The following is a 24,162-nucleotide window of genomic DNA, read 5'->3' as shown; positions in this document are numbered from 1 at the left end:
CTGCGCGCTATGTGGCCTGACTAACAACAAGTTCAATTTGCCAATGCGCTGGGCTATGTGGGTTACATTTGTTCAGCTATGGATCTCCATATTCCTGCTTCAAATCCCGAGTATGGCTCGTTCGTTGAGCGACAGTGAATTTATCCATGAGGCCCCAAGTGAGACTACATTTCACTGACGTAAGTCATCACCGGAAACACTTTATTCTTAGGTTACTAAAGAATAATAAACGAGGCAATGTGGTGCCATCAACTAGAAGAAATGAGAAACTCGTTGAGTAAAATTATTTATTTAAGACCATTATCTATATAGTACACCGAATAATCGATAATGCAAAACATTCAATAAATTAAAATATTTATAAATTCTGATGTATTCGGATGTTAATGTTTTGAAAATTGAATATTGTAATAAGTACATTCAAATTTAATTAATTGCGCAAAAAATCGCAGATTTGTTTTACTGTGCATAATCCTAAAAATAACAACCAAGATTAAAACAAATGTATTGAACCATAAACCAAAAAATATTAAAAACATATTAATGTTATGGGCCATGGACACACAGTTTGAAATAAAATTAATTTATTATTTATTATCATCATTCAACAATATGAAATAGACAGAAAAGTAAATCGTCAGGTACAAATAAATACATTTTCTTTTTAGTAAGAACAAAAGTATAACAGTTGGTTTATAGGAAGGAGGGAGTTTTAGAGGAAATACGTGAATTGCTAATATCCCTGTATATTTACTTTTAAGAAATTAACCTCGTAAATATGTTTACCACAGAACTGTTTATATATGTCTTAAGAATGACCAAAAAATTTAAGATTTTTAATTTAAAAGGAACATAAATAATAGGAATATCAAGGATGATTCAAGATTTTTGTGAATGAAATTTAAGCCTTTAACCTTGCGGAGAGTGTACAAGTCTGCATTTTAGCCATGTCACTGTCTGTTGGGAGGAAATTAACAGCTTCTCGACTTCATGATCCAAATATACACAACACTCTGGAATCATTCAAAGGAATTAAAACAGACGAGTCAACAGATAGAACAAGTAGTAACCTAATGTCGGAGTTTAGAAGTGCCAACCTGGATTATGTACCTTTGGGGGCACTTCAGGGGAGTAAACAGCTTGTCGACTTTGTATTCGGCAGAACCCGAGAATACACTGTCTCTATATTTGATCACCTCGCATACTTAGTAATCAATAGTGATCGAATCCAAGAGATCTTAGTGAAACTGCAAGTACCTGTCGAGAAACATTCCTCTATCACTCAAACGAGCGGCTTGGCGAGAGTTCTACCCAGTTCAACGCTTATGTATATCAGGAAACACCTGGATAGTTTCTTAAGGGCGAGTCCCTTCACTACATTCAAGTCAGATACCATATCTAAACTATCCTTCCTATGGAGAGTTTTCATAGGGAAAATATTAAGTAAGGATTCACGGTTAACTTCCACCCAGAAAATGGGGATATTGAGAGCCTCTCAATGTGGAGGAGTTTCAGTTCACGACTGGAGAAAGAACATTGTTATTGACTTAACCAAGGGGTTAGCGATTAACATTAACTATGATGAGAATGATGCAATCTCGGTGTGGCGAGACTTGAAAAACGAAATCAGTGAACAACTAGTATCAAGATTCCCACTATCCATCAGGTTAGAACAAGAGACCCAAACGAGAGAACAGGCGCCCACAGTTAAGATAGGAAAGCCTATTGAAGATTGTTTCCATTTTTCCTTTGAATCCTTGGTAGCACATGGAGAGAAGGAGAGCCCAATTTGGATTAAGTGGGTTCATTATTGTGTCCGCCCAATTGGGAAGATATGTACTGCCGCATCAAATCCTAAGTCACTATCAAGAATTAGAAGGAAAAGAGGGGTTGATCATAACATTGGCAGAAGGTTCTTGAGGAATACTTATCCCATGACTAATAGACTTATAGACCTATCCCATGTCTTCCCTACTTCCAATTTAGTATACAACACCCTCCAGAGTGATATTGTAGAGCACAAAGAAAACATATTAAATATCCAACCTCCAGCTCTTTTAGGGGACCCATGTCAACCGAATGACAGGTTGATTAGTTTGGAAGAGACCTGTTTAGGTGAAACTGATATCACAGAAAGTCTTCCAAGAGAAAATCTTCCGAATAATCAACGAAACGAGATCAGATATTCTTATCTTTAGTATGGACGCAGAGTTGAAAACTGACTTGACCGACACGGACAAGCTAGAATTATATCTCCCATTACTAACAGATCTTTTTAAAGCTTATTCATCAACAAGTTGTTCATCAAACAAGTAAGAGATTTTGATGATATAAGGCAAATGTAATAAATATGGGTTCTTATGCAATTTCCATAAACTATCATCGAGCCACTCCCATAATGATGAGGTTTACCTTGTCTGTTTCAAAAACTAAGACACCCAATATGTTGAATATCAGGAACCTATTGGGGAATCTCATCTCTTGGATTGGAGACTCCTTCACAGAGAAGTTCAATCATTGTCAACTAGAGGGAACAGGGTCAATTATCTGAGAATGATCAGAGGACAGGCTGAGAGTCCGCTGTTCTCAAACATTAGGAATCATCCATGTCTTTGGGCGGTCCGTGGAACATACCAGGTAGGAGAAATAACAAAGTTCTTCACACATAAGAAACACCAACGGAATCTTATAATGTATTTAATGTCGAGGTGGACGCGGTCTCTGCCCAGCTCTTTACGGGGCACGGGGGGTTCTCCGAGTGCCTCCACAGGTTCAAGCTCAAGGAGGACCTCTCGTGCTTCTGTGAACCGGGCGTGGACCAGACCGTGATCCACTTTATGGCCCGGTGTCCCGCATTCGGGGGAATCCGGCTCGATTTCTAGTGCCGGTCGGGCGTTAAAATCAGGGAGGAGTCAATAGCCTCCCTGATAAGCGAAAAAGAGACCAAAGACGACTTCCTCGCATAGTGTAAACAAATAATTAAAAAAGTGATACACAAAAACAAAAAGTAAAGAAAATAATAGAAATGTAAATAAATAACAAGAAATGTAAATGTGATAAAATGTGATATTAATGTAAACAAACAGAAATAAAAATATGAAATGTAATGTGTAACGAGAGAGGAATGAAAGGTCACAGAGCGAAAGAGAATGAAAGGAGAAATGTGTAAGAAAACTGAATGAAAGATCTTAAGAAGTATACATGAAGAGAAAGAAAATGATGTGAATAATTAAATAAATTTGCCCGTAAAGTCCCTGTCCCACAAAAGATAGGGGGTACGAGAGGCCCCCCCTAGCGGGGGCCATAAAAAAAAACATAATAAGTTATTAAACACATTTGAAAATAAACATTGAACACAATTTGTTTTGTAATTAATTGCATTGTATTTTTAATTTTAGAATTAAACATCTCGTGTTGATCATTAAAAAAAAGGAAGTATATCTGCATAAATACATAATATTAAAGGAGCATTAAATTAAAACTGAAAATCATATTTTCTGATTGACTTTTAATTATTGAGATAATAATTTTCTCTTGTATTAAATTTGGGTTTATGTGAAAATATATCCATTATTACTGTTTCCATTCAACAGAAACGTTGAATTAATCAATTGAAATAACATTTTATAACATTTTGGCGTTTCTTAAATTATAAAGAACAGAACTATGCTACGGACTAAAATTGGTTTACTTCTCCGATTCAGAAGAACAGCCTGATCCAGAACTAGGACCTGTAATAAATAAATGTTCATAAATGCTCATTTTTAGAAGTTCTCACTATATCATATACAACCAACTCTTTTTTACACAAATATAAAATAACGCGGTTCACCTGTAAGAATAATTACACTTTTTTAAATTAATATTTTGTTCTAACATGACTCTCTAGAATTTTTTTAAATTCATTTTTGACATTCAAAAATACAAATGGGGTAAATGAGGTTCTTCATTTTTAACAGTTTTGTTACACATCTGACGTATCTTCATTTATGATATTTGATCCTATCCATAATTTATATTTATGGATTGTATTTTGACTATTACACTAAATTTAATCATTCTTATCAAGAAAAGGTTTTTTTTGTTTTTAATAGTTATATAATATTGATATTGTTATCTCTTTTGCACGGTTTTTAAGGAAAACGTTTAGTTTTTTCATATTACACGATTTATTAAAATTGAGAACGCATGTCCCCAAATTACCATATGTGACATGATTTTTTTAAACAATTTTTTTGCACGCTTTTCTGAGGAATTACGTATCTACCGTGTAAAAAAAAAGTTGGGTGTATACACAAGTTTATTTAGTGTATTCAAATCTTTTGTATTTTTTTGGGTCAATTTAGTAAACCTTGGCAATCAAAATGTAAGTGTAACTGCTCCTTAACATGCCTATTCGAATGGAATTTTAAAAGGTTTTTGTTCGACTAACTTTGTAAAAACCTGAATGACACGACTAATCAAGATGTGTAATAAGTTACTAAGGTTGTACTTGTTTATTGTTTTACCTGTAAAAATTGTTAGTATATACTCTGCTGTTAAACTATTACATAGTATGGCTAATTACAAGAATAGGGTAGTAGAATATTTACAAATTTAATATATAAATTTTCGAACACTTTAGTTGATCACAATTTTGTAATTGAATGGAATTCTTATTTGCAAATGTTTACTCCATCACTTACTTTGATACATATCTCAACTCAAGTGCGAGTTGAGGACACTGAGAACCCTAAACACCATTTTACTGCAAATATTTTAGTAAAATATATAACACAGTATATATTTTATTACTCGATAAAAATCGTAATACAAATAGATATTTATTAACTTTAAATAGCAGAGAGTAATTTTTATACGGATGTATAAGTGTTTTCCATTTTTTTTATTATTGTCCTACCGGGAGGGGAGTAACAGTCGCTCTGTTCCGTCAGTCAGCTGTCAACTCTCGCAGAGGTGGTCCTCATGCTCCTTTTCTTGGTCCCTATCTCGGCATGCTTCCCTAGGTACGGTTCAGCGGTTTCGGTAGCACTATATTACGCCTTCAGTTACCAAAGGAAATGATACGTGCCTATGTCCTTTTAATATCCGTCTATTTAACCTATGACAAAAAAAAATCAATTCATACCAGAGTGTCTAGAGTATCTGGATCGTCGACAGGGTTTTCGAGTGGGGCTATCTGAGTTATATTCCGTTTCGGTGTCGGCCGGACCATTGCGTGCTCTAGAACCTCGTCCTTCCGTATACCTTAAACAAACATAAATATATATTAATAATAAAATGTGTTTAACCACAAGGTAAGCCTTACAATGAAGGCCTATGACCACTGTGTACCACGAGTGACGACTTCCGACACTAAAACATGGTCTTTTACTTCAGACTTCATATTAAAGCTCATAGTCGCTCAACGAGCTATCGGGAGGGCTTTGATCGGGATTACTATTGCGAGATCGAAATTCAACGAGACGAACGGAAGTAGTCCTTTGAATTGTCAAATTAAAAGTTTCTGTAGTGGCGACCACGGACCGGCAAGAGCAGCGTAAGACCGTCGCAGCTCATGAAGAGAACTCTGAAAATAGCCCTTAATTCTCTGGGTGACCTTGAGCCTTTTTATAAGGTCTATGGCAACACACACTGGTCAAAGACCGTCTTCAGGCATTGCAGTTTGGACGAGATGTTTCGGAGCTTCCCGGACGCTGTCTATCTGATAGTACTACTGCTTAATAACTATCTGTATTACTTTATAGAAGTCTTTAAATAAATAAAGTACAAATGTTACCTCTCTCTCGATCGTCTCTTGGAGCGCGGCGAGTAAGGCGAGCGTCGGTTTCGTTGTGGGTAGTGACTGTCGGGCGAGTAGCGAACTGTCTCGGGCGAGTAACGACTCTCTGGCGAGTAGCGGCTCTCTGGCGAGTAGCGACTCTCCGGCGAGTACCGTCGGTCGTTATATCTATAAAATATCCAGTTACAAAATCATTAATTTTTTAAATTTTGTAGACTAATTTACAACCAATTCTTTTTTTAAGACGTTGTTTTACATGTTCCTTACAAGCGTGCAAAAAACTCATATAAAGATATACATACACCTTATATAATTGTGAAAGATGAAAAAACTAAATATTTTCTCATAAAAACTACAAAAGAAGTAACAAATAATCCCATAATATATAAGTAAATAAAAACGAAAAATATTATTTCAATCCACATGTACAAAACATTTGAAGAAATGGTAAAAGAGCACTTCCTTGGATTCTAAAATAGGATATTATGTAGTATTTGTTATTGATTCCTATTAATATAATACCTTTTCCACATAAATATATATATACACATATATATGCTTATATATGTATAAGTATTTTTGTATATATGAATGTGCCTACAGTAATGTATGTACACCGTAAACTGCCTACTCCTTTTTGTCTCTCATCTCCATCTAAAGGATGTTTGTTGTGGACTGAACCAAAAATGCTATCAATAGTTATGTTAGATATGTATGTCTAGTAGACTATACTACAGAAACATTCTGATTAAGTTGATAGTTATTTCCATGTATATTTAAAAAAAAAACTTTTAGGGATTCATGACAGAATAAAAAGTTAGTGTAAAAAAGTGTATTACTCTTATTGGTGAACCGCGTTATTTTAAAATAGTGCAGAAATGTTGCGTGTATATATTGGTCAATATAATTATATACCTAGGTGGGTGTGGCGATGGCAAACGGCCTAGGGGTGGAGGCCGTGGTAGCGGTGGTAATAACGGTGGTGGCAAGAAAGCTAGAGGTGGCAGTGGTGGCGGTATTACAGAACCTTCAACGCCATCAAGTGGTGAAGACACTTCTGAAATAAAGAGAATTTTGTTGAATTTTATTATTAAATTTAATATTACAAATTAAATTTAATTATGGAGTAAGTTAATAGAATATTTTTTTTATAATGAACTCTTACAGAAGATTAGGCTAAACAAACATTTTTTTTCTTTTCCTTGTACATGGTTAAATGAACACATAATTTTGGTTTGACGTGTGGCAGTCGAGGCATTCGTGCGAAGCTCGGGGGGCATCCTGGGGAACCTTAGGCGGACGCTGCATGATTAGGCTCCCCTGTGAGAGGACCTCGGCTTGGGCTGGGAATGGTTCAACTCGTCTGCGAGCCGAGCTATATCAGAGCCTTTTCAATTATATTTTAAAGTAGCTCACACTGTTTTACTTCGATTCGAAATGGATTGCCGGCCCGTGTTTACATTGTGGAAAAACAGCTCAAAGCAGTTCAACTGTGGTTGATGCCGCCAAAAGACAAAATAGTGTCAGTCTCCGATGGCTGTCAGGGCGCTCACCATGCTTAAATTCATGATTATAAGCCAAAAAAAGTTAATTATAAAAATAGAGACAGGAATTCGTTATGTGAGACACAAAATTAAAAAGGTGTTTACACCGTAACTTCAATGTAAAATATCTTTATTCATGTAGCCATTTACATGAACCTTTGAATCGTGGATTATTTCAACATTAAAAGTCACTACTTAGCTCACTAGCTATCACCTGCTTGGAATGATAATCTGTTAAGAACCATTCAGAAAATCAACAGTTGTTTTACTTAAATAAATTACATTTTACAAATCACAATCAACTAAAAACTCTGAAATGCTGTAATAGGATTTAGTAATAATAACTATTTCATTTTAGATTTAAAACTAAGGAAAAGAATGTTTAAGACATCTTGTGGAATTTTATTATGTATGCATACACTCAATTTTTTTTTACTCTGTGCCTAGCAATGAACATGTGGTGATGGACACAAAGATTTAAAAAAAAGACTTGGAAAGAACTGTATGATCATTGGTAACAACATGCATTTAAGGGTTAGATAACCCATTATAACTGGATGGAGATTCTTGGGTGATGACTTGGATGATTCAGTGATGTTTAGTAGTCTCACGTCTGTGCGGTGAAGAGGCGCCATCGGCTGTGCTCATGGCCGCGAGCTTGCGGCGCAGGGCTGCGGCCTCGTCGCGAGTCGCTTCAGCATCGCGCCTTGCTGCCCGCGCCTCTAGCCACGCCGCGTGTGCACGCGATTCGACCTCACTAACCGCCGTGCGACGGGTCGATTCCGCTTCTGCTAATTCTAGAGTTAAAGCGTCACACTTCTCTCTGAAAATTAATTATTTTGCTGATAGTAAAACATTCACAAGTAAAATTTTATTAATAATAGTCACCAATTGCAAGGAGTTCCAGAGTATTTTTTTTAATTATCTCAACTTCATTTAAATAAAAATCAAAACATCTTTATTCTAGTAGGCATTTGCACTTTTGAATCATTTATTTTAACATTATAAGTAGTAAGCTACCACCGATTCAGAATGCTTAATAAGGTCAACTACTCTTCCGGAAAGAATTTCACACAATCAGTCTTTTTTTAGCTATCCGTTTCTTAGCCTTATAGTTCCAGATATATCATGACTAGTAGCATTGGTGGGAATAGGCAGGCCTTCAAGCGATTCACGTACTGAGGGGCCTGCCCTCTATATAAACAAATAATCTCTTATACATATAAAAGCTCGAAATAAAAAGCATAAATAGCATTTTGTTTTTAGCTTTATCAGTTTGTCTAAATAAGCAAAATGTCCCTAAAATATCTCCAAGGTCACAGCAAAGGTCTCTCTCAATAACTTGTTGGTAGGTTAATACAGTAAGTTATTAATGTCTCTTTTTTTTTCAATTATGATTCTGGTAATAGTTTTTTTTGGGAAGTTTAGTGTTGAAGCCAATCTTACATATACTAGACATGTTACTAAGTTTGATTAAGTTATATTTTTTTCCAGTACCAAGGGATGGATCTTTGTTTGGTAACCCAGGGACAGGCAGATAAGTCTGTGTTGAGAAGGCGGAAGGCAGCAGCTGAATCAAGAAACGTTGGAGGAGGCCTTAGCTCTAAGGCACACCAAAACAAGTGATATTTTAATGTAATCTAAATTTGTTGAAAAAAGTTATGAAATTTGGGTAATCGAGCTGTTATTATTATAAGGGATGGATTCATTGTTATCACTTTTTCTCTGTTAGTTCTTGTTTTAAAATTGTAATAGACAAAGATAATGCTAATTATATTTGAATAAAATATTTTAGTTCCATTCAAAAATAACACTGTTGACAGTATTGAAATGTGATTTTAATATCAGTTTTACAATATTTTAGAAAATGTTATTACTTACTTGTATCTTTGTAATTCCTGTTGAAGTAATTCAATTTTCTCAACCGTACTTGCAGATTCACCTTGTTTGCTAAGCCATAGTGATTCTTTCGCACTTAACTCTCTGTAAAACATTTAAAATATTGCTATAGGTAGAGATCTGCAGATGAACTAAAGTGAGCAATGTAACTTCAAGAGATCCTTCCACATGTAACGCCTGAAGTGGTCGCTCCACCGAGGGTCGTTGGGACTTAAGGGTCCTCGAGTGGCGACAACGAGCTGGTCGACACGTCGTGGGTAGGTCCTCCAATTAAGAGGACCAACGACATAGTTAAGGGTATCTGAATATGGGCAGTGCAAGCCTCATCCTCATGGCAATCTTTAGGGAAGGCTTCACAGTGGACGTCAGCTGATGTGATGATGAAGAAAACAATCACAATATATCATTAACAGGTTAAAAGATTTTACATGTTAATATTTTACCACTAATTTATTTTTAAAGATAAGATATTTTTCTTATTGCCTTATTATCAACAGCTTACTTCATAAGTTCACTTTCTCGATCCTGGAAATATTTGCCGAGAACTTCAAGCCTTGTAAGTGCCTCTGCGGCTTGTTGACTGGAAGTACTGAAAGACTCTTGAGTCGTCTGCAGCTCTTCAGCCAGTCTCACTCTCTCTTTATGTTCTGTCTGGATGGAAATATTTATTAAGTGCAAGTGCAAAGGATGCAGCTGACTAAATATGACATGGAACAGTTTAATGCCTCAATCTTTTTATTGTCTATTATTCTTTAAATGAATATTCTGAAATTATGTCAAACATGTACTGTATAGCTTAAAATTAAAATTAGTAATTAATATTTGTTTCAAATCTCCTCTCTCCTTCTCCTCCACTTAATTTCCAGCTAATTTATTAAAACAATCTGTATTTAAGAATGTGTAGGTCATAAAGAGAGAAAATAAAAGTTAAGATTAAGTGTGAAATCTTGTAATTTATTTTATATTTTTGTTTATGTTCACTTACTTCATATTTATCCATGAAAGATTGTCTCTCTTCCAATGCCTTTGATAGTTTTGCTTTTAATTCAGTGTGGTCTATTAAAGTAGCAACATCTACATTAGATGTTACTCCACTTTTAAGTTCTTTAATAACATCCTGCAATAAAACACTTGTTTATAAGCTTCTGAGGTCAAATATATCAACCATTTTACCAGTTATAAGCTTTGATTTGATTGATTAAAAGTTTTACTAATATCAAATAGGATTGTTTTATAATAGTTGTCTTTACGTTTATGTTATCCAGATGAACTATGTGTATGTGTAATTTTAAGTGAAGAATGATTTTAATAAATTTACAAATTACCTTTAATGCTTCAATTTCATGTTTTTGTAATTCAATTGCATTATTTGCTTCAGATAACTTTTTATTAACTTCCTCTAATTGCTTTTTTTGTTTTTTATACTCCTCTAAAGACGTCTCACATGATACAAATTTTAATTGGAAATTATCCCTTTCTCGGCTTACAGATATTAATTCCTCTTCAAATGCCTGAATTTTTCCTGGTATTTAAAAAAACACTTTTAAATATTCAAAACAATGTTACTTTTATAAAAGAAAAGAAAACTTTAATAATGGATTTAATTTGAGTAAAAAAGAACATTTAACTTCAGTCAACTACAACAGTTCAAATTAAAGTAAATATGGTTGTCATGTGGTAAACTAATCTATATTCAACTAAGCAAAATATGAGTGTTAAAACCATTTTTATAACCAATCTCTTAACACATGCTTTGTTGCTGTTTTCATATTTTATTTATGTTGCACATTTTGTTCTATCTACTTAATCAAATCATTTCAAATAATTCAGTTTTATATATTAATTTATTAAGTAAAATACTTAATGTTTTACAATATTCTAATCTATTGGAGGGAGAGAAAAAGGTACTTACCATTCAATTCCATGATTTGTTCTTCAGAGTGAGCTCTTTCTGACAAGAGTTCACTAAGAGTATTTTCAACCTCACTCAAGGTATTTTGCAATTCTCCAGCAGTGTTTTCGGACACTCTGAGGAGTTTTTCATTGTCATCTAAAGAATTCCGTAGCCTATCATTTTGCACCTTTAATTCACTAATTTCATCTTTTAATGATTTCACCATGTCATCCATGCCAAAAGAATTATCTTCAATGCCAGCTAACTTATTTTTTGTAGTAGCAAGTTCCTCTTTGAGGATCTCGCACTCCTGGTGAAAAAATATTGAATAACGGTGATCATGCATTCTTAATAAATGTAGTTTTTTGCTCTAAGTAATAAAATATTTAACATTTCAGGCAGAAGGTAATTAAATACTTAATTTTGATTAATTTTGAAACACAAATCACAATAGAGAAATAATTAATATGAAACAGGTATTTTTCATATATCAAAGTAAAGATAATTTCGCAAATAGTTTTGAAAAAAAAAACATCAATCTATGGGGGGATATACCATATTACCACTCTTGGCAGGGGGGTTCGCAAGTGCTGTGTAGTATTATGGTATACAGAGGATGCCACTGCCCATCCTCTTGAAACTTGTGTGTGAGCAGCGGCAATCCTATGTAATTAATGCAGAAAGTTTGAATTATGAAAAATTGTGTCCCAGTAATTGATCCCGCAACCTACAATCACTAGTTTCAGTCCTCTACCACTGGGTTACCACTGCTCAGCTGTAAGCTACTGTAAGCTTTCACAGGAACTTTAACAGTTCAGTATTTTAGAAATAATGAAGGTTTACCTTTGTGCTGAAAAGTAAGTCTCTTTGCAGTGAATTAATTGTTCCAATAAGTTTGCCATCTTGTCTTTTATTTTCAATATAGTAAAATCCCAAAATAAATAACAATACAGCCCCAGCAGTCGTTAAAAGGAACGTAAGCAGTCTGTGTTTTTGGCTAAAACTTTCACCATCACAATATTCATCAGTAAAACATGTCTCACCTGTAAATATTTTATTTATAAATGAAATATAAAAAACTGCATATTTTTAAACAGTGGAGTTGTTGAATATATTATACCTGCCGAAGCAAATAGTGCTTTGGTTTCCTCGTTGGTCCCCATTACAGTATTATATGTATTAAGAATATATTTCAAAATAGAAAATTCAGTCTTTGGTACAGGTGGTTGTGAATTTTCTTGATTAAACATATTCTCAAAGTGTGGTGGAGCTTCAGTTGTGGAAGGCCAAATGTCTGCTATAGTTGAATACATATTTGATATTAAACTTTCACTGTTTTCTTCATTTAACATTGAGGCTTCTGTAGTCATTTCATACAAATCTTCTATTTTAATTTCAGAAGGTAATGTGGATGTAGAAGTTATAGGTTCTGAATAGTCTGATGATGTAGAATCTGATTTTGCAGTACTCATTTCATCAGTATTTTGTTGGTTATCTGTAAATTCAGTTGTACTTTGGATGTGTGCCACAATATTAATATCATCGTCTGGCTCTTTCCTTATTGTTCCTTCTTCTGATTCATCAACTGATGGATTTACTGCTGGAATAGTACCTATGGAATTTACATTGTCATCTGATTCTTTCTCTTTTATTTCTTCTTTTGAGTTATCAATATCTGGAATTGCTGCAGGAATAGTACCTAAAGAATTTATATTGACATCGGATTCATCCCCTTTCATTTCTTTTTTTGAGTTATCAATATCTGGAATTGCCGCAGGAATAGTATCTAAGGAATTTACATTGTCATCTGGTTCATCTCCTTTTATTTCTTCTTTTAAATTATTAATTTCTGGAATTGCTGCCGGAATAGTATCTAAGTTTAAAGATTTGAGAGATTCTTGTAAATTCATCAGAATGTATTGTTCATTAGGAATATTATTTGTATCAATATTACTATCTTGGTTATAGGGATGTTCAACAGCAGATCGTGGTGTTGTTTCCATAACACTGATCATTTGAGGATTACCTTCTTCTGAATTTGCTAAATTAACATTTGATTTTTCTATAGTCTTTTCGGGAACAGAATTGTATTGTTCATTACCTTCTAATGGCTTTGATTGTGAAGATGTTAATGAATTGTCGGTATTATCTAAGGATACTTCAATATTACTATTGGAAGACATATTTTCACTTGGTACAGTCTCTAGTTTTTGCTCTATAGGAAGTTCTGCTTTAGACACTTTTTCAGGAGTTTGTGGAAAGTATACTTTGTTTATTAAATTTTGGTCATTTTTCTCTTCACCGTTACTTTCTTTTTCCTTATATTTATTGTTCAATTCAGATTGTTGGTTTGTTATTTGTGGTATTTGGGCATTTACTATTGATTGTTCAATATTTTGGGACAAATCAATATTTTTATTAACATTTTCAACTGATTGATCAGCATTAATTTCACTCTTTAATGTAGAATTTTCATTAAGAGGTTCATTTAAGTCTTGTAAAATGTCTGTTTCTGCATTAAGATTACTTGAAACATTTTCTTTTCCTGTTTCATTTTCATTTACAATATTCTCTTTTTCATTTTTATTTGAAACTTTTACTGTTTCTGTGTTTATAGGATTATAACTAGTATAATCATTAATGGATTCAGCTGAAGACTCTTTAACATTGCTGTGTGTATCTTGAGTATTAATATTAGGATTCAATGGAACTTCAGTGACTACACTAGGTTGCTCTGTAATATTTTCCAAAAAACTACTTGTTGTAGATTCTGTAGTAAAAATTGTTGTACCTTCAAACACTTCATGGGGTTGTTGCACTTTATCTGGTTCAACATTTTGATCGGATTTTTTTTCTATGGGGACAACAAATTGCGGGTTTCTTTCTATTATTTTGTATTCTCTTAAAAATCTCGAACTTACGAATCCCGATCTGTCATTAATTTTAGCGAACCACAAATCGGGGTTACTACCAGCCGATTTCATATACACTAGGGCTTCTGAGTTAGCACGAAATGATATAAGGTCTGGGTCGCCACTATTGTATGTTAATAGAGTTTTGGCTTTAGAAATAGGTCCTGAAAATATTTTGTTAACATATTGATACAAAGTTATTCATTTAATAGACTAAGATATTTACATACAACTTACCTTTGCATTTTTCATCTACACAGTACACTTTGTCAGGTAATCTACAATAAAATAAAGAAAATGATAAGAGAAATACATATAGTCGTAAAACAATCATTTTTGCATTTTACTAAACATTAAATTAAACTATAGAATTCTTAAAATTTGACAAGAATCAAACGTTAGGCCACATCATCTGTCAAATCGGTCCGAAAGATTCGTACAATTATAAGCAGTTTTGAAAAACATTGTTGTGCTCTGAAAAATATATTCGTTATTGTTTTTTTTATCTGAAATATATAAAACGATGCCAATATGTAATTCCTTTAATTTAAGGTAAACCAATTTTATATACACAATCGATAATAGAGGGATTAAAAAAAAAGTTTAAAAGTAATGGAAAAAAAGAAACGCGTTGTATATGTTTTTTTTATTTAATTAAACAATTTTTAAAGTATATGTCCTTAAACAAATTTAATGTCGTTTTATTCATTATTTTATGTCAATGACATGCTATTTTTAAAAGTTATGATGTAAACCCTTTTTTTTATTGAATATTAACATTCCCAGGTATTTCAGATTTAATTTGAACATATTTGAAATTTTCTCTTAGCAAGCAGTGTTACAATATATCTAGAAATAATATTGTGGTTAATTATCTGATGTAGTTGGCGGGAAAGCTAAAAAATAATTACATTAATGCCTAAAGAACAATTAAGAATAGGCTTTAGGTAATAACTAAATTATTAGATAATAAAAGAAGAAGTATAAATTTGAATGCTGCAATTAATTTAACAATGATAAAGTATATTTGTAAATGTAGAATGCCACATTTTAAATTTACATACATAAAAAAAAAACTAATTTTGTGGAAAACGCGCTTAAAAATAAAAATGTAGCTAAATACAACAAAAACTTTATTCTCTCCTGGAAGCAGCTTCTGGGTACTTATGATGAAGAGGTATAAAATATAATACAGAATTCCTGGGGATGTGGCGGCTATCTTTAAGATCGAACTGATTCCTATTTTCAAGAATATTGTTAAATTGCATTATTAATAGATTACTATTCCTTAGAGGTCAAATGTAGAAGATAAAAATCACTGTGACTTAGTCAATAAAATGACCAGAAACCATTTAATAATTAACCTTTTTTATAAAATGTTGATAGATTAATAGTCTAGAGTGAACATCAGTTAATTTCTGGAACGGGCTTCTAAAGCAATATTGGTAAGATATTATTTATATTTTGTTTAGGTAGGCAGAGGAAGGTCTGAACGGTAATGCAATATTAAAAAGCTTTCTTAAACTTACTATCATCGTCATAGGATCCTCAGCTTCGAGCACCGTATCCGAGCTCTATCTTAATGCGAAGGAGCCGGCAACCGAACGATGAACTCATGTAATAAAATAAAAAAAAAAACCTAATATAATCATACGTATTCAAAATTATTTCTAAACTCTAAAATAATGATGGAAATTTATCACTTGTTACTGAAATCATTCGACTGCTGTTTTGAATTACGAAATAGTCAGATTTAGTCTAGTATGCAATCCAATTTTGTATTAAACGCTCTTTGAGCCAGTGAGGCAACACGAAACAATTATACATTTTACGTTTTGAAGTAATTTTGTTGATACATAGCCCATTGACCCAATTTTTTATAATTCATGTTTATTGTTGTACCTAGTAATTTATGAATTCATGTACATATCATAATTAACTGTTTCACAGGTTAAACAACAGACACTTGGCCGTCGTGCAAAAACAATACAAAAGCATTCATTAATGTTGTACAGTTAAAACGGGGGCAACCAAAACGTTATGATGAATTCCTACCGGTTAAAACTCAACGGTCTTTTTTGATGTATTTTGTAATAACTACGGGAACACCTTTGCTTACGATAGTAATTTTAACGGTGATGGTCTGTCTCAACGTCTTGGAGAACAGATGCAGCCAACCACCCATAAAGAAGTCAGCAAAATTAGCTCACGCACCATCAAGAAGCAAGGGCGTATGTATAGCGAGTTACTCCGAATCCGAGGATATGGAATAACCTACTTTGACGTTATTTCTTTCTCTAGTCTACTTTTGCAACATGATTGGAAAGGTTAAACTTAACCTGATCATCACATTCCTACTTAATTTAAACAATTCGTTCAGTTACGTATTGAAAGTCATATTTTAAGTCTTATGTATAGAGAAAACAGCAATGTTTGAAGAAGAAGGTCTTTGACCAATGTGTGTTGCTGGTTATGACTTACGGATCCGAGACGTGGTCACTTACGGCGGGTCTCATAAGATGACTCGAGATCACCCAGAGAGCAATGGAGAAGGCTATGCTCGGAGTTTCGTAGCGAGATCGAATCAGAAACGAGAAAATCCGCGGAGACTTAGCTTGAAGAGTTGCTCGTCTGAAGTGGTAGTGGGCGGGGCACATCACTCGTGCAACTTTTGACCCCATCAGGGCCGATGGGGTCAAAAGGTTTTTGAGGGGCGACCACGAGCCTGTAGATACGGCGTGGATAGGCCTCCACTTGGTGAACCGACGACATAGTTAAGGTCGCGAGAAGCCGCTGGATGCGGGTAGCGCAGGACCGGTCATCGTGGCGATCTTCAGGGAGGATTATGTTTTGCAGACAGCGGTCATCGGCTGAAAATAAGAAGCAAACAGCTTTATAGTTCTTACAAATTATTATATAATTTGTAATAACTAAGATTATAGTTGATATTATAGATTTTCAGATAGTATAGTTAATATTATATTCTAAAATTAAGCAAACACATTTATAAAGTTTCTGAATATGTGTACGTAAAGACTAATTACAGTATTTGATTATATAATTTCAAAGTAACAGAATGTTATTGACCATATGCGGTCAAATAAAATATAAATAAACATGTTTGTCATGGAGCTGGAAAAAGTTGTCATAAACTTTTTGAACAATGCATAAAAAAGAAAACATATTGCATGCTACAGCTAAAAGTCATGTCTGACAACCAAAAATGTCTTTAAAATCAGATATTTTCCTTGTGGATTTATCCAAACAGCTACCATTTAATATAGGTAAGTAAAAGTTAGGTAAATATAAATTTTTAATTTAACTATCTATTTGTTTTAAGGCACAATGACTGTAAAAATCACAAAGATGTCAAAGCACCTACGAGGTTGAAGCATGTAATATAGATTTAAGACTACAAACTGAAAAATGTTTGATAAATTGGTAAAATGAGTTTGAGACTAACCGAAGGGAGATGGAATGAAACGATAGAGCACGATATCGTAAATTTTTAGTGTATTTTTGTAAAAACTGGAAGTCATTGATAATTAAATTAAAAAATTTATATTGTGTTTAATTCTTTTATTCAACGAAAATGGAAAATAAGGTGCTAACGATTTATTGCGGTAGTTAACTTTTTATTTTCCATTTTCCATTCGTAATAACTATTGCTGATCGTTTGACTACATTTTTCGAATTACAGACGATGCATTGAAGAAGCAGATATGTTTCGGAGAAACATTAATAATTAGTTGCGGACACGTCGAGGGAGATACATATGACATTTTTTCTGACTCAGAATGTTCATGTTCAGAATCATCCGCAACCAAACAATCTGAAAAAGTTGAAGATATAAAACTAGTCGAAATACCGAAACCAATCGAGGAAAAGGTTTCTGATGAGTCTTGTAAAGACGATGACAATTTTCATTTTTATTTCTTCCCAGATTGTTCAAAACCTCCTCCAGCTGTGCACAGCAAGAGCAGTCTAATTATTAAAGACGGTTTACCATATATTAATCGGGTTAAGCACGTAGAAGAGGTTTGCACTTGTAAGGTTGATCATAAACTTCAATGTAACTGTTTTGTTAAATTACCATGCATCTGCGGTGCAAACGAAAGGTCGGAATGTACCTGCTCTGAAGTTCCTAAAGTATGTTTTTGCAATGAGTTAAAACCAAATATCGTATGCACTTGTGAAGAAGCTGAAGTATGTACTTGTTATCCTGATGGAAAGCTACGGGTGATATGTACATGTGATAAAGTTGATAGACCATGTCTTTGTCATCCAAAGAAGTTTCCGTATCCTGTTTGTATATGCAAACATAAACCTGTATTTGACGAATCCACATACGATTATGAAATTGAAGGAGAAAACACCCTGGAAACAAGTTCAAGAACGACCAAGTCTTTGTGTAAATGTCAAGATCCAATAGTACCGGTGCCAGAGAAAACTATTTGCGAATGCGATCAAAAAATTGTATGTGCATGTGAGCCACCATGTGGAACACTTGTTCCTGATTTTAATGGCCCTAAGTTAACTTGTTCTACCATCTGCCGGGATACTCAGGAATGTCCATGTAGTAATACGAATATTAATTGTAAGAGCTTTGCTGCAAATAAAGCCTGTACTTGTGGGGATTCGGAGAATTGTAAATGTTTTAAAATTTGCGAATGCAGCGATCCTTGTATGTGCGATGTAGGAAGTAAATTTACCAAAGAATGTACATGCTTAACAAAACCGGCCGATGAAATTGTCGAGCAGTTAGAAGGAGTGAAAAAACTGAAAAAAGTCAGGGCTGGAAAACATGGTTATAGATTTTGTCATGACGTTGATCCTCGACATACATATTTTGGTTATGGTTATGGAAGACACGATAAAATAATTCACAAGGAGGAGAAACCAAAAAAAATTGAAATTACAGATAATGCCGTGAAGGCAACCGAGGAGGTCACTGAGGGCGAAAAAGAAGATTTACCAGTTTATAATAAAAAATTAGGAAAACTGTCGCTGGATTGTTGTAGTGCAGTTGGAGGTAAAGTTCTTACTTTGTTTTAGATAGTTAATATTTTAATACTGTATACAAGTCAATTTATTCATAATTGTGATAAAGCCATCCTTAAAATTATACTGACTTTTAAGTAGGCAAATTGACTATCTATATGCCTACGTAAAAGTAAATAAAGAATAAAAAAAATATAAGAGTCACATTATTCGAGTATCAACAGCAGTCTACAGTAGTTTTTCTTGCTAGCTTCTTATCTCCGTAAAAATATTATCAATGTAATATGATAAAATACTGTGCTATTTTTATTTTAGGTATTACAATAAATGTTGAAACTTTGGGAGAAGACAAAGGTAAATTTCTGGTTCAAGTAGTGTCACATTCGTCAAAAGAAGCTGCAAAGACAGGATCTAAAATCGTCAGTATTGTAGACTGCAAACTCCACACATTGGAAGAAAACAGATCGGAGTAAGACTATTGTTTTTTTGTTAAAACAAACTTTCTAGTTGGGGTTAGCCTTGATATTATATCAAGATGACCTGACGTGGTAGAGAATCAATATTATGCCAAGTAGAAATAATATTTGATATTGCTTATTACTAATTTTTCCTATTTATATCTCCTCATTCAGGATTACATTTTTCTGCTTATTCAGAATTAGAAATCTCAAATTTTACTCTCTGCATGCTCGTTGAGCGCTTGTGACATCTTGTCAATGAAACTTAAAACCCTATTTATGTTTTACCTGTTACAATTCCAACAACCATACAACTTTTATTAGTGTAGTAGTTACGAGACAATGATCCTAAAATCTATATTACATAAATTAAAAAAAAACACGGTTTAATTTTATTACAATTTCTATTTAAAACGTTTATATATTTGCTTTCCAAAATTTAAAATCTACTTTGATTAGTTTAATTATTATAATTGTACATATTTAGTCTGGTTTATTTATTTGATTAGTACTTTAGTTCGTTTTGTTATATACTTACATTTATTTTCCTAGTTATGTGCCTTTCGTGTATATTGTGTGCAATAAATATGTTATTATTATTTTATGTTCTTCTATTTTCTATTTACTTATCTAATAGTTGTGGCCTTATTCAAACGCAATTAAATCTTTGTACTCGTGTTACTTAAATATTTTATCTTAACGTTTTATCTTTTTATGTTTAAACCTTATGTAAGAGCTTTTACTAAAATAGATAACGTATTTGCAGATACATAGAGAAGAAAGGTAAACATAAAGAGAAGCGAAATTATATGGCAATTTGCGAAAGCGGTTACTACAATAAAGTCACTCGTATATGTGGCGACCGTCATTTAATAAAGCGGTTTTATCATACCTTTGAAGAAGCGCATAACTTTTTGTTGGAGGGCGCTAATATTGTACTTATGCGTTATGTGGGTCTAACTCGTTATAGAGGTTGTATTAAAACGGATACAGTTCTTATTGATGGAACTGTGTGTGAAAGTATTTATGTAAGTAAAATCTAACCTAGCATTAATTTTTATATAAGGTAAAATATAAATTATTTAAAAGTACCAATTGAACTACCCAATAAAAATAATATAGAAACTGGTATGGTATTGCATAGGTATTAAAAATATAATCACAACTCGGCAACTCAGATTAAGAAGAAAACAATTGCGGGTAGACATTTGGTTTGAACTTTTTCACATAAGAATTGGTATTATGTAACTTAATCTCATTTTAATCCATTGGTTAAGAAAGTAATTAGCGGCAGTCTGGTTTTGCAAGCAATATTAAAATTGATGTACGAAAAATTTATTTACGCGATAGATTCTAATTTGTTTTAAATTAATACTTAAAATAAAATAGTTCCTATAATTGATTATTTATGTATATTTTCAGGTATGCCTGGGCGTTAGTCATGCGGTAGTGAACGGAAAACCATTTTTCGTTGTGAAAATTGAACGGCATATAATAGAACCTTCCGGTTATATTCATCAAACGCTGCTTGTTCTGTCACTGCGAGGTAAGATTCTGGTCCGAAACCGGAAACAATATTATTTATTGCTTAATTTTTAATTAAAATTTTTCGATTTTCGTTTGCTCGTGCAATCATTAGCCGTTGGACTCGTAACGACCACGAGCTAGTAGACGTTGGCTATCAACTATGTGGACCAACGACTTAGTTAAGATTGCGGGAAATCACTGGATGCAGTGCAAGACCAGTCATTGTGGTGATAGTTGAGGGAGGTCTATGCTTTACAGTTACCGTCTAACGGCTGAATTGATGATGATAATGATTAATGTAAAGTGACTTTATAATAGAAAAGCTGTTTCTATTTTACTTTAACAGGTTACGTGGTGAGTCAGGAGTGGGCAAATAATAGTTACGTCATACATATAAATCCTTTGTTGCGGGTTGTTTCCGAGAAAGACGAAATAGAAGCTCACGAGCCGCTCCGCGATACTTGGCGTCAAGATTTACAATTATTATCGGACTATTTAGATTTCAAGGTTAATATATAAATTAAATTAAATATTGTACTTTGTTAGTTCTTCTTATAGTTTTTTGTATAGTTTTCAAACCTCCTAATAAAATGGTTAAGTAGTTGTAATAATTAGTAAGGGTTAATTTATTAATAATTTACTGTACCCCGCCTGTTTCGCGAACTTAATGAACGCTCCTCAAGAATACCCTCTTACAAATGGAATTTTATAACATCCGTTACTAATCTCTACTCAGCGAAAAAAATAACCTTACCAAATTTTAAGCCTGTAAGCCTTATGGCTCCAAAGATAGGTGAAGATTTATTATTGATATAGATAAGTTCAGATTTATTTGTATCGCTCAGTTTTTATTAGAAAATCGTTCTTTTAGTTGTTTGAAGGAATCGATTACAAAGGAAATTCATAAAAAGATCGATCATTACAATAAAAATAGACTGCAACTTGTAGTATTAGCGCTAACACATTTTGAATGTTTTGGCTTTAGAAATCCTTCTGATAATCAATATAGTGAAACTTTAACCGCTGTATTGTGCCTTGGGTAATTACGCGGGGAGATGGGGGGATTATTGGCCGTTCCGTTTTATCAATCCACCGTCATGGCGGTCGTGGCGGTGACGCTCATACGGGGTACTTACTTGTCGGAATCCTAAACGAAAATCAAGTGGCAGCTCGTGCAAGGTCTCCTCTAGTAGAGTTTCCACTTAATTCATGGTGTGGTGTAATATCTAATAAACCAGCTTAGAGTTTAGTTACTTTAAAGAGATCTAGGCTAAATGCCGAAAGCGCTCTGCCAGCTCAAACCTGGCTGAAAATGCCATCGGCCAAAAAGCAGAGGTTAATAAAAAGTAGCATTTGTCATTTATCAAAAGACACGTAAAGATGTTATCACTCTGTATTTTATACACTACAATGAATGAGAAATAAAGATGTAAGTATGTTCTGCTTATCACTGGAATTTTTTTTATATTGTTTAGTTTATATATTGAAATAGTATGTAGCTATATCTATTACAATGATTTATCAGTAATCTGTGAAACATCTGTACATATTTTTCATCTATTCCAATCCTTCCTATCACGTAAATAACGCGAGCTCTATTTTTCATTATTATTCATCTCCATCCAAAGGTTATCTGTAAGAAATCGCTGTTTGCGGCAAGAGCGCCCCTTGTACTTTATTTTTGCCTGCTTAAAATAAATAAATAAACATAATATAATTGTAAATCTTCAAGTAAAGCAAATTATGTCGGTTCAGTGTGTTTAATTAAGCAGATTGTGTAACCACGGCTCTGTGTTTAGCAATTAAAATATTCCCAGGAAATCATGTGTTTTGAAGAAAGATGGTGTGGATAATTAGCTGTATTACGTTATAATATGAAGTACGTCGTATGGCGTTAAAGGTATTAACCTACAAAATTACAGGAAAATATACCTTTCTAATTAAAGAAAATTACCCAGTTAGGTTCTATTAACTAATAAGTAATAATAATTCTATTGTCTTACAAAAAATATGTAGTATTATAAACAAAAGCATATAGTATATATATAAACAAACATTGCGTGGAAGTTGACTTCTAAAACTGTGAACTTTTTTGGTGCACTTAATGTTATTTCGTAATAATATTATTGTAATACGTGTAAACATATATTTATCGTTTATATTATTATATATAAAAATCAGTTTAGTTTCTCCCTATTACGCAGCAAAAGTGTAATTTTTGTATATATATAAAAAGTGATAAACCTAGTTCTTTAATTTGTAATATGTGTTATATGATATGCAACATCAACTAAATATTCGCTATATTTGTTTGGAAGGAATTATATTCGTTGTTTAAAAACTAGATTTTTTTTAATAGAGCCTTGATTTTTTTCCAGACAACTCGTACATCAGAAGGTGGTCGCTACGTGTCAGAGAATGGGGAGCTAACTGGAACGATCCGGGACTACCTGCAGGCTGTGCTTTTGTTGCGACCATCCGATACCCTGCACTTTACCAGACACTACTTTGGCGCAGCGCTATCGGCTCTTGATTTACCACACAACGAATTCTTTGATCCTTCAACTAAACACGTCAGATATTTCTTCTTTGAAGACTAATCTATTATTTCGTAAAAGCTGCTTTACAGTTTTGGAACAAGTTTTATTTGTAACGACGAATTTAAAATTTTGAAATTGACTTATTTTACTAAATTAATAAAAATTGTAAAATATTTAAAAACGTTTTTTTATATATTTTCCTGTACCTGCTATTTTTTATTTCTTAAATGTGAATGAAAACAAAAATATACAAACTATCTATTATTTCAAATTATCATATGCTTATTAACTTTATCTGAATGTTTAAATTATTATTATGTCAGTGGTATGTGATGTGACAATAGCAGTGGGTGGGGCACACCGTTAGTACAACCGATGGTTGAAAGGTTCTCGGGTGGCGAACTCGAAACTGAAGAGCAGGCCCGCCACTAGGTGGGAGAAGTAGAAGACACGTCAGTATAGAAACTATGTTAATGAATAACGAAAAAAATATATGTAAGTACATTATATTTTATTGTCACGTTCATTGAATGTTAAAATTTTTAGTTACTTATTATACTGTTTAAAACTTATGATGTTCACGGTATTAGCATTATAAATGTCTG

General features: G+C 33.3%; 2 protein-coding genes across 3 annotated transcripts; one reads left to right on the top strand and one right to left on the bottom strand.

Annotated features, from left to right (window-relative positions):
- Nucleotides 1–3,211: 3,211 nt before the first annotated feature.
- On the bottom strand, nt 3,212–14,422 carry Tango1 (transport and golgi organization 1). Of its 2 annotated transcripts, none has more exons than XM_068776239.1 (13): nt 14,269–14,422; nt 12,240–14,195; nt 11,963–12,162; nt 11,138–11,429; nt 10,551–10,747; nt 10,211–10,342; nt 9,728–9,876; nt 9,208–9,309; nt 7,938–8,149; nt 6,698–6,839; nt 5,780–5,950; nt 5,129–5,247; nt 3,212–3,731 (listed from the first exon to the last, which is right to left on the bottom strand). In XM_068776239.1, the coding sequence occupies exons 1-13, from the start codon at nt 14,363–14,365 to the stop codon at nt 3,688–3,690; spliced, it is 3,813 nt and encodes a 1,270-aa protein (XP_068632340.1). In that variant the 5' UTR covers nt 14,366–14,422; the 3' UTR covers nt 3,212–3,687. The 2 variants fall into 2 exon arrangements, with proteins under 2 accessions (XP_068632340.1, XP_068632341.1); XM_068776240.1 differs by having other exon boundaries at nt 6,698–6,836.
- Nucleotides 14,423–17,254: 2,832 nt separating this feature from the next.
- Nucleotides 17,255–23,617, top strand: LOC137933055 (uncharacterized). The gene is made up of 7 exons (XM_068776790.1): nt 17,255–17,315; nt 17,732–19,063; nt 19,348–19,501; nt 20,257–20,518; nt 20,913–21,036; nt 21,364–21,524; nt 23,396–23,617. Exons 1-7 carry the CDS (start codon nt 17,255–17,257, stop codon nt 23,615–23,617), a joined length of 2,316 nt encoding a protein of 771 aa, XP_068632891.1.
- Nucleotides 23,618–24,162: the final 545 nt, after the last annotated feature.

The sequence above is a fragment of the Battus philenor genome, unplaced genomic scaffold (genome assembly GCF_028537555.1).
Source record: "Battus philenor isolate CCGP_79_NKW_IND1 unplaced genomic scaffold, ilBatPhil1.0.hap1 SCAF_12, whole genome shotgun sequence".
NCBI lineage: Eukaryota > Metazoa > Arthropoda > Insecta > Lepidoptera > Papilionidae > Battus > Battus philenor.
Note: the sequence above shows the minus strand (reverse complement) of the source record. Positions and strands in the feature narration are given on the sequence as shown.

Excerpts from the sequence above, each read along its gene's own strand:
- Tango1 (XM_068776239.1), bottom strand. The coding sequence starts at position 14,365 with ATGATTGTTTTACGACTATATGTATTTCTCTTATCATTTTCTTTATTT. Across the intron at positions 10,343-10,550 it reads ATGAAATTGAAGCATTAAAG|GATGTTATTAAAGAACTTAA; the intron begins GTAATTTGTAAA and ends GTTTTATTGCAG. Across the intron at positions 5,951-6,697 it reads CCATCGCCACACCCACCTAG|ATATAACGACCGACGGTACT; the intron begins GTATATAATTAT and ends GATATTTTATAG.
- LOC137933055 (XM_068776790.1), top strand. The coding sequence starts at position 17,255 with ATGTCTTTAAAATCAGATATTTTCCTTGTGGATTTATCCAAACAGCTA. Across the intron at positions 19,064-19,347 it reads TTGTTGTAGTGCAGTTGGAG|GTATTACAATAAATGTTGAA; the intron begins GTAAAGTTCTTA and ends TTTTTATTTTAG. Across the intron at positions 20,519-20,912 it reads CTGTGTGTGAAAGTATTTAT|GTATGCCTGGGCGTTAGTCA; the intron begins GTAAGTAAAATC and ends GTATATTTTCAG.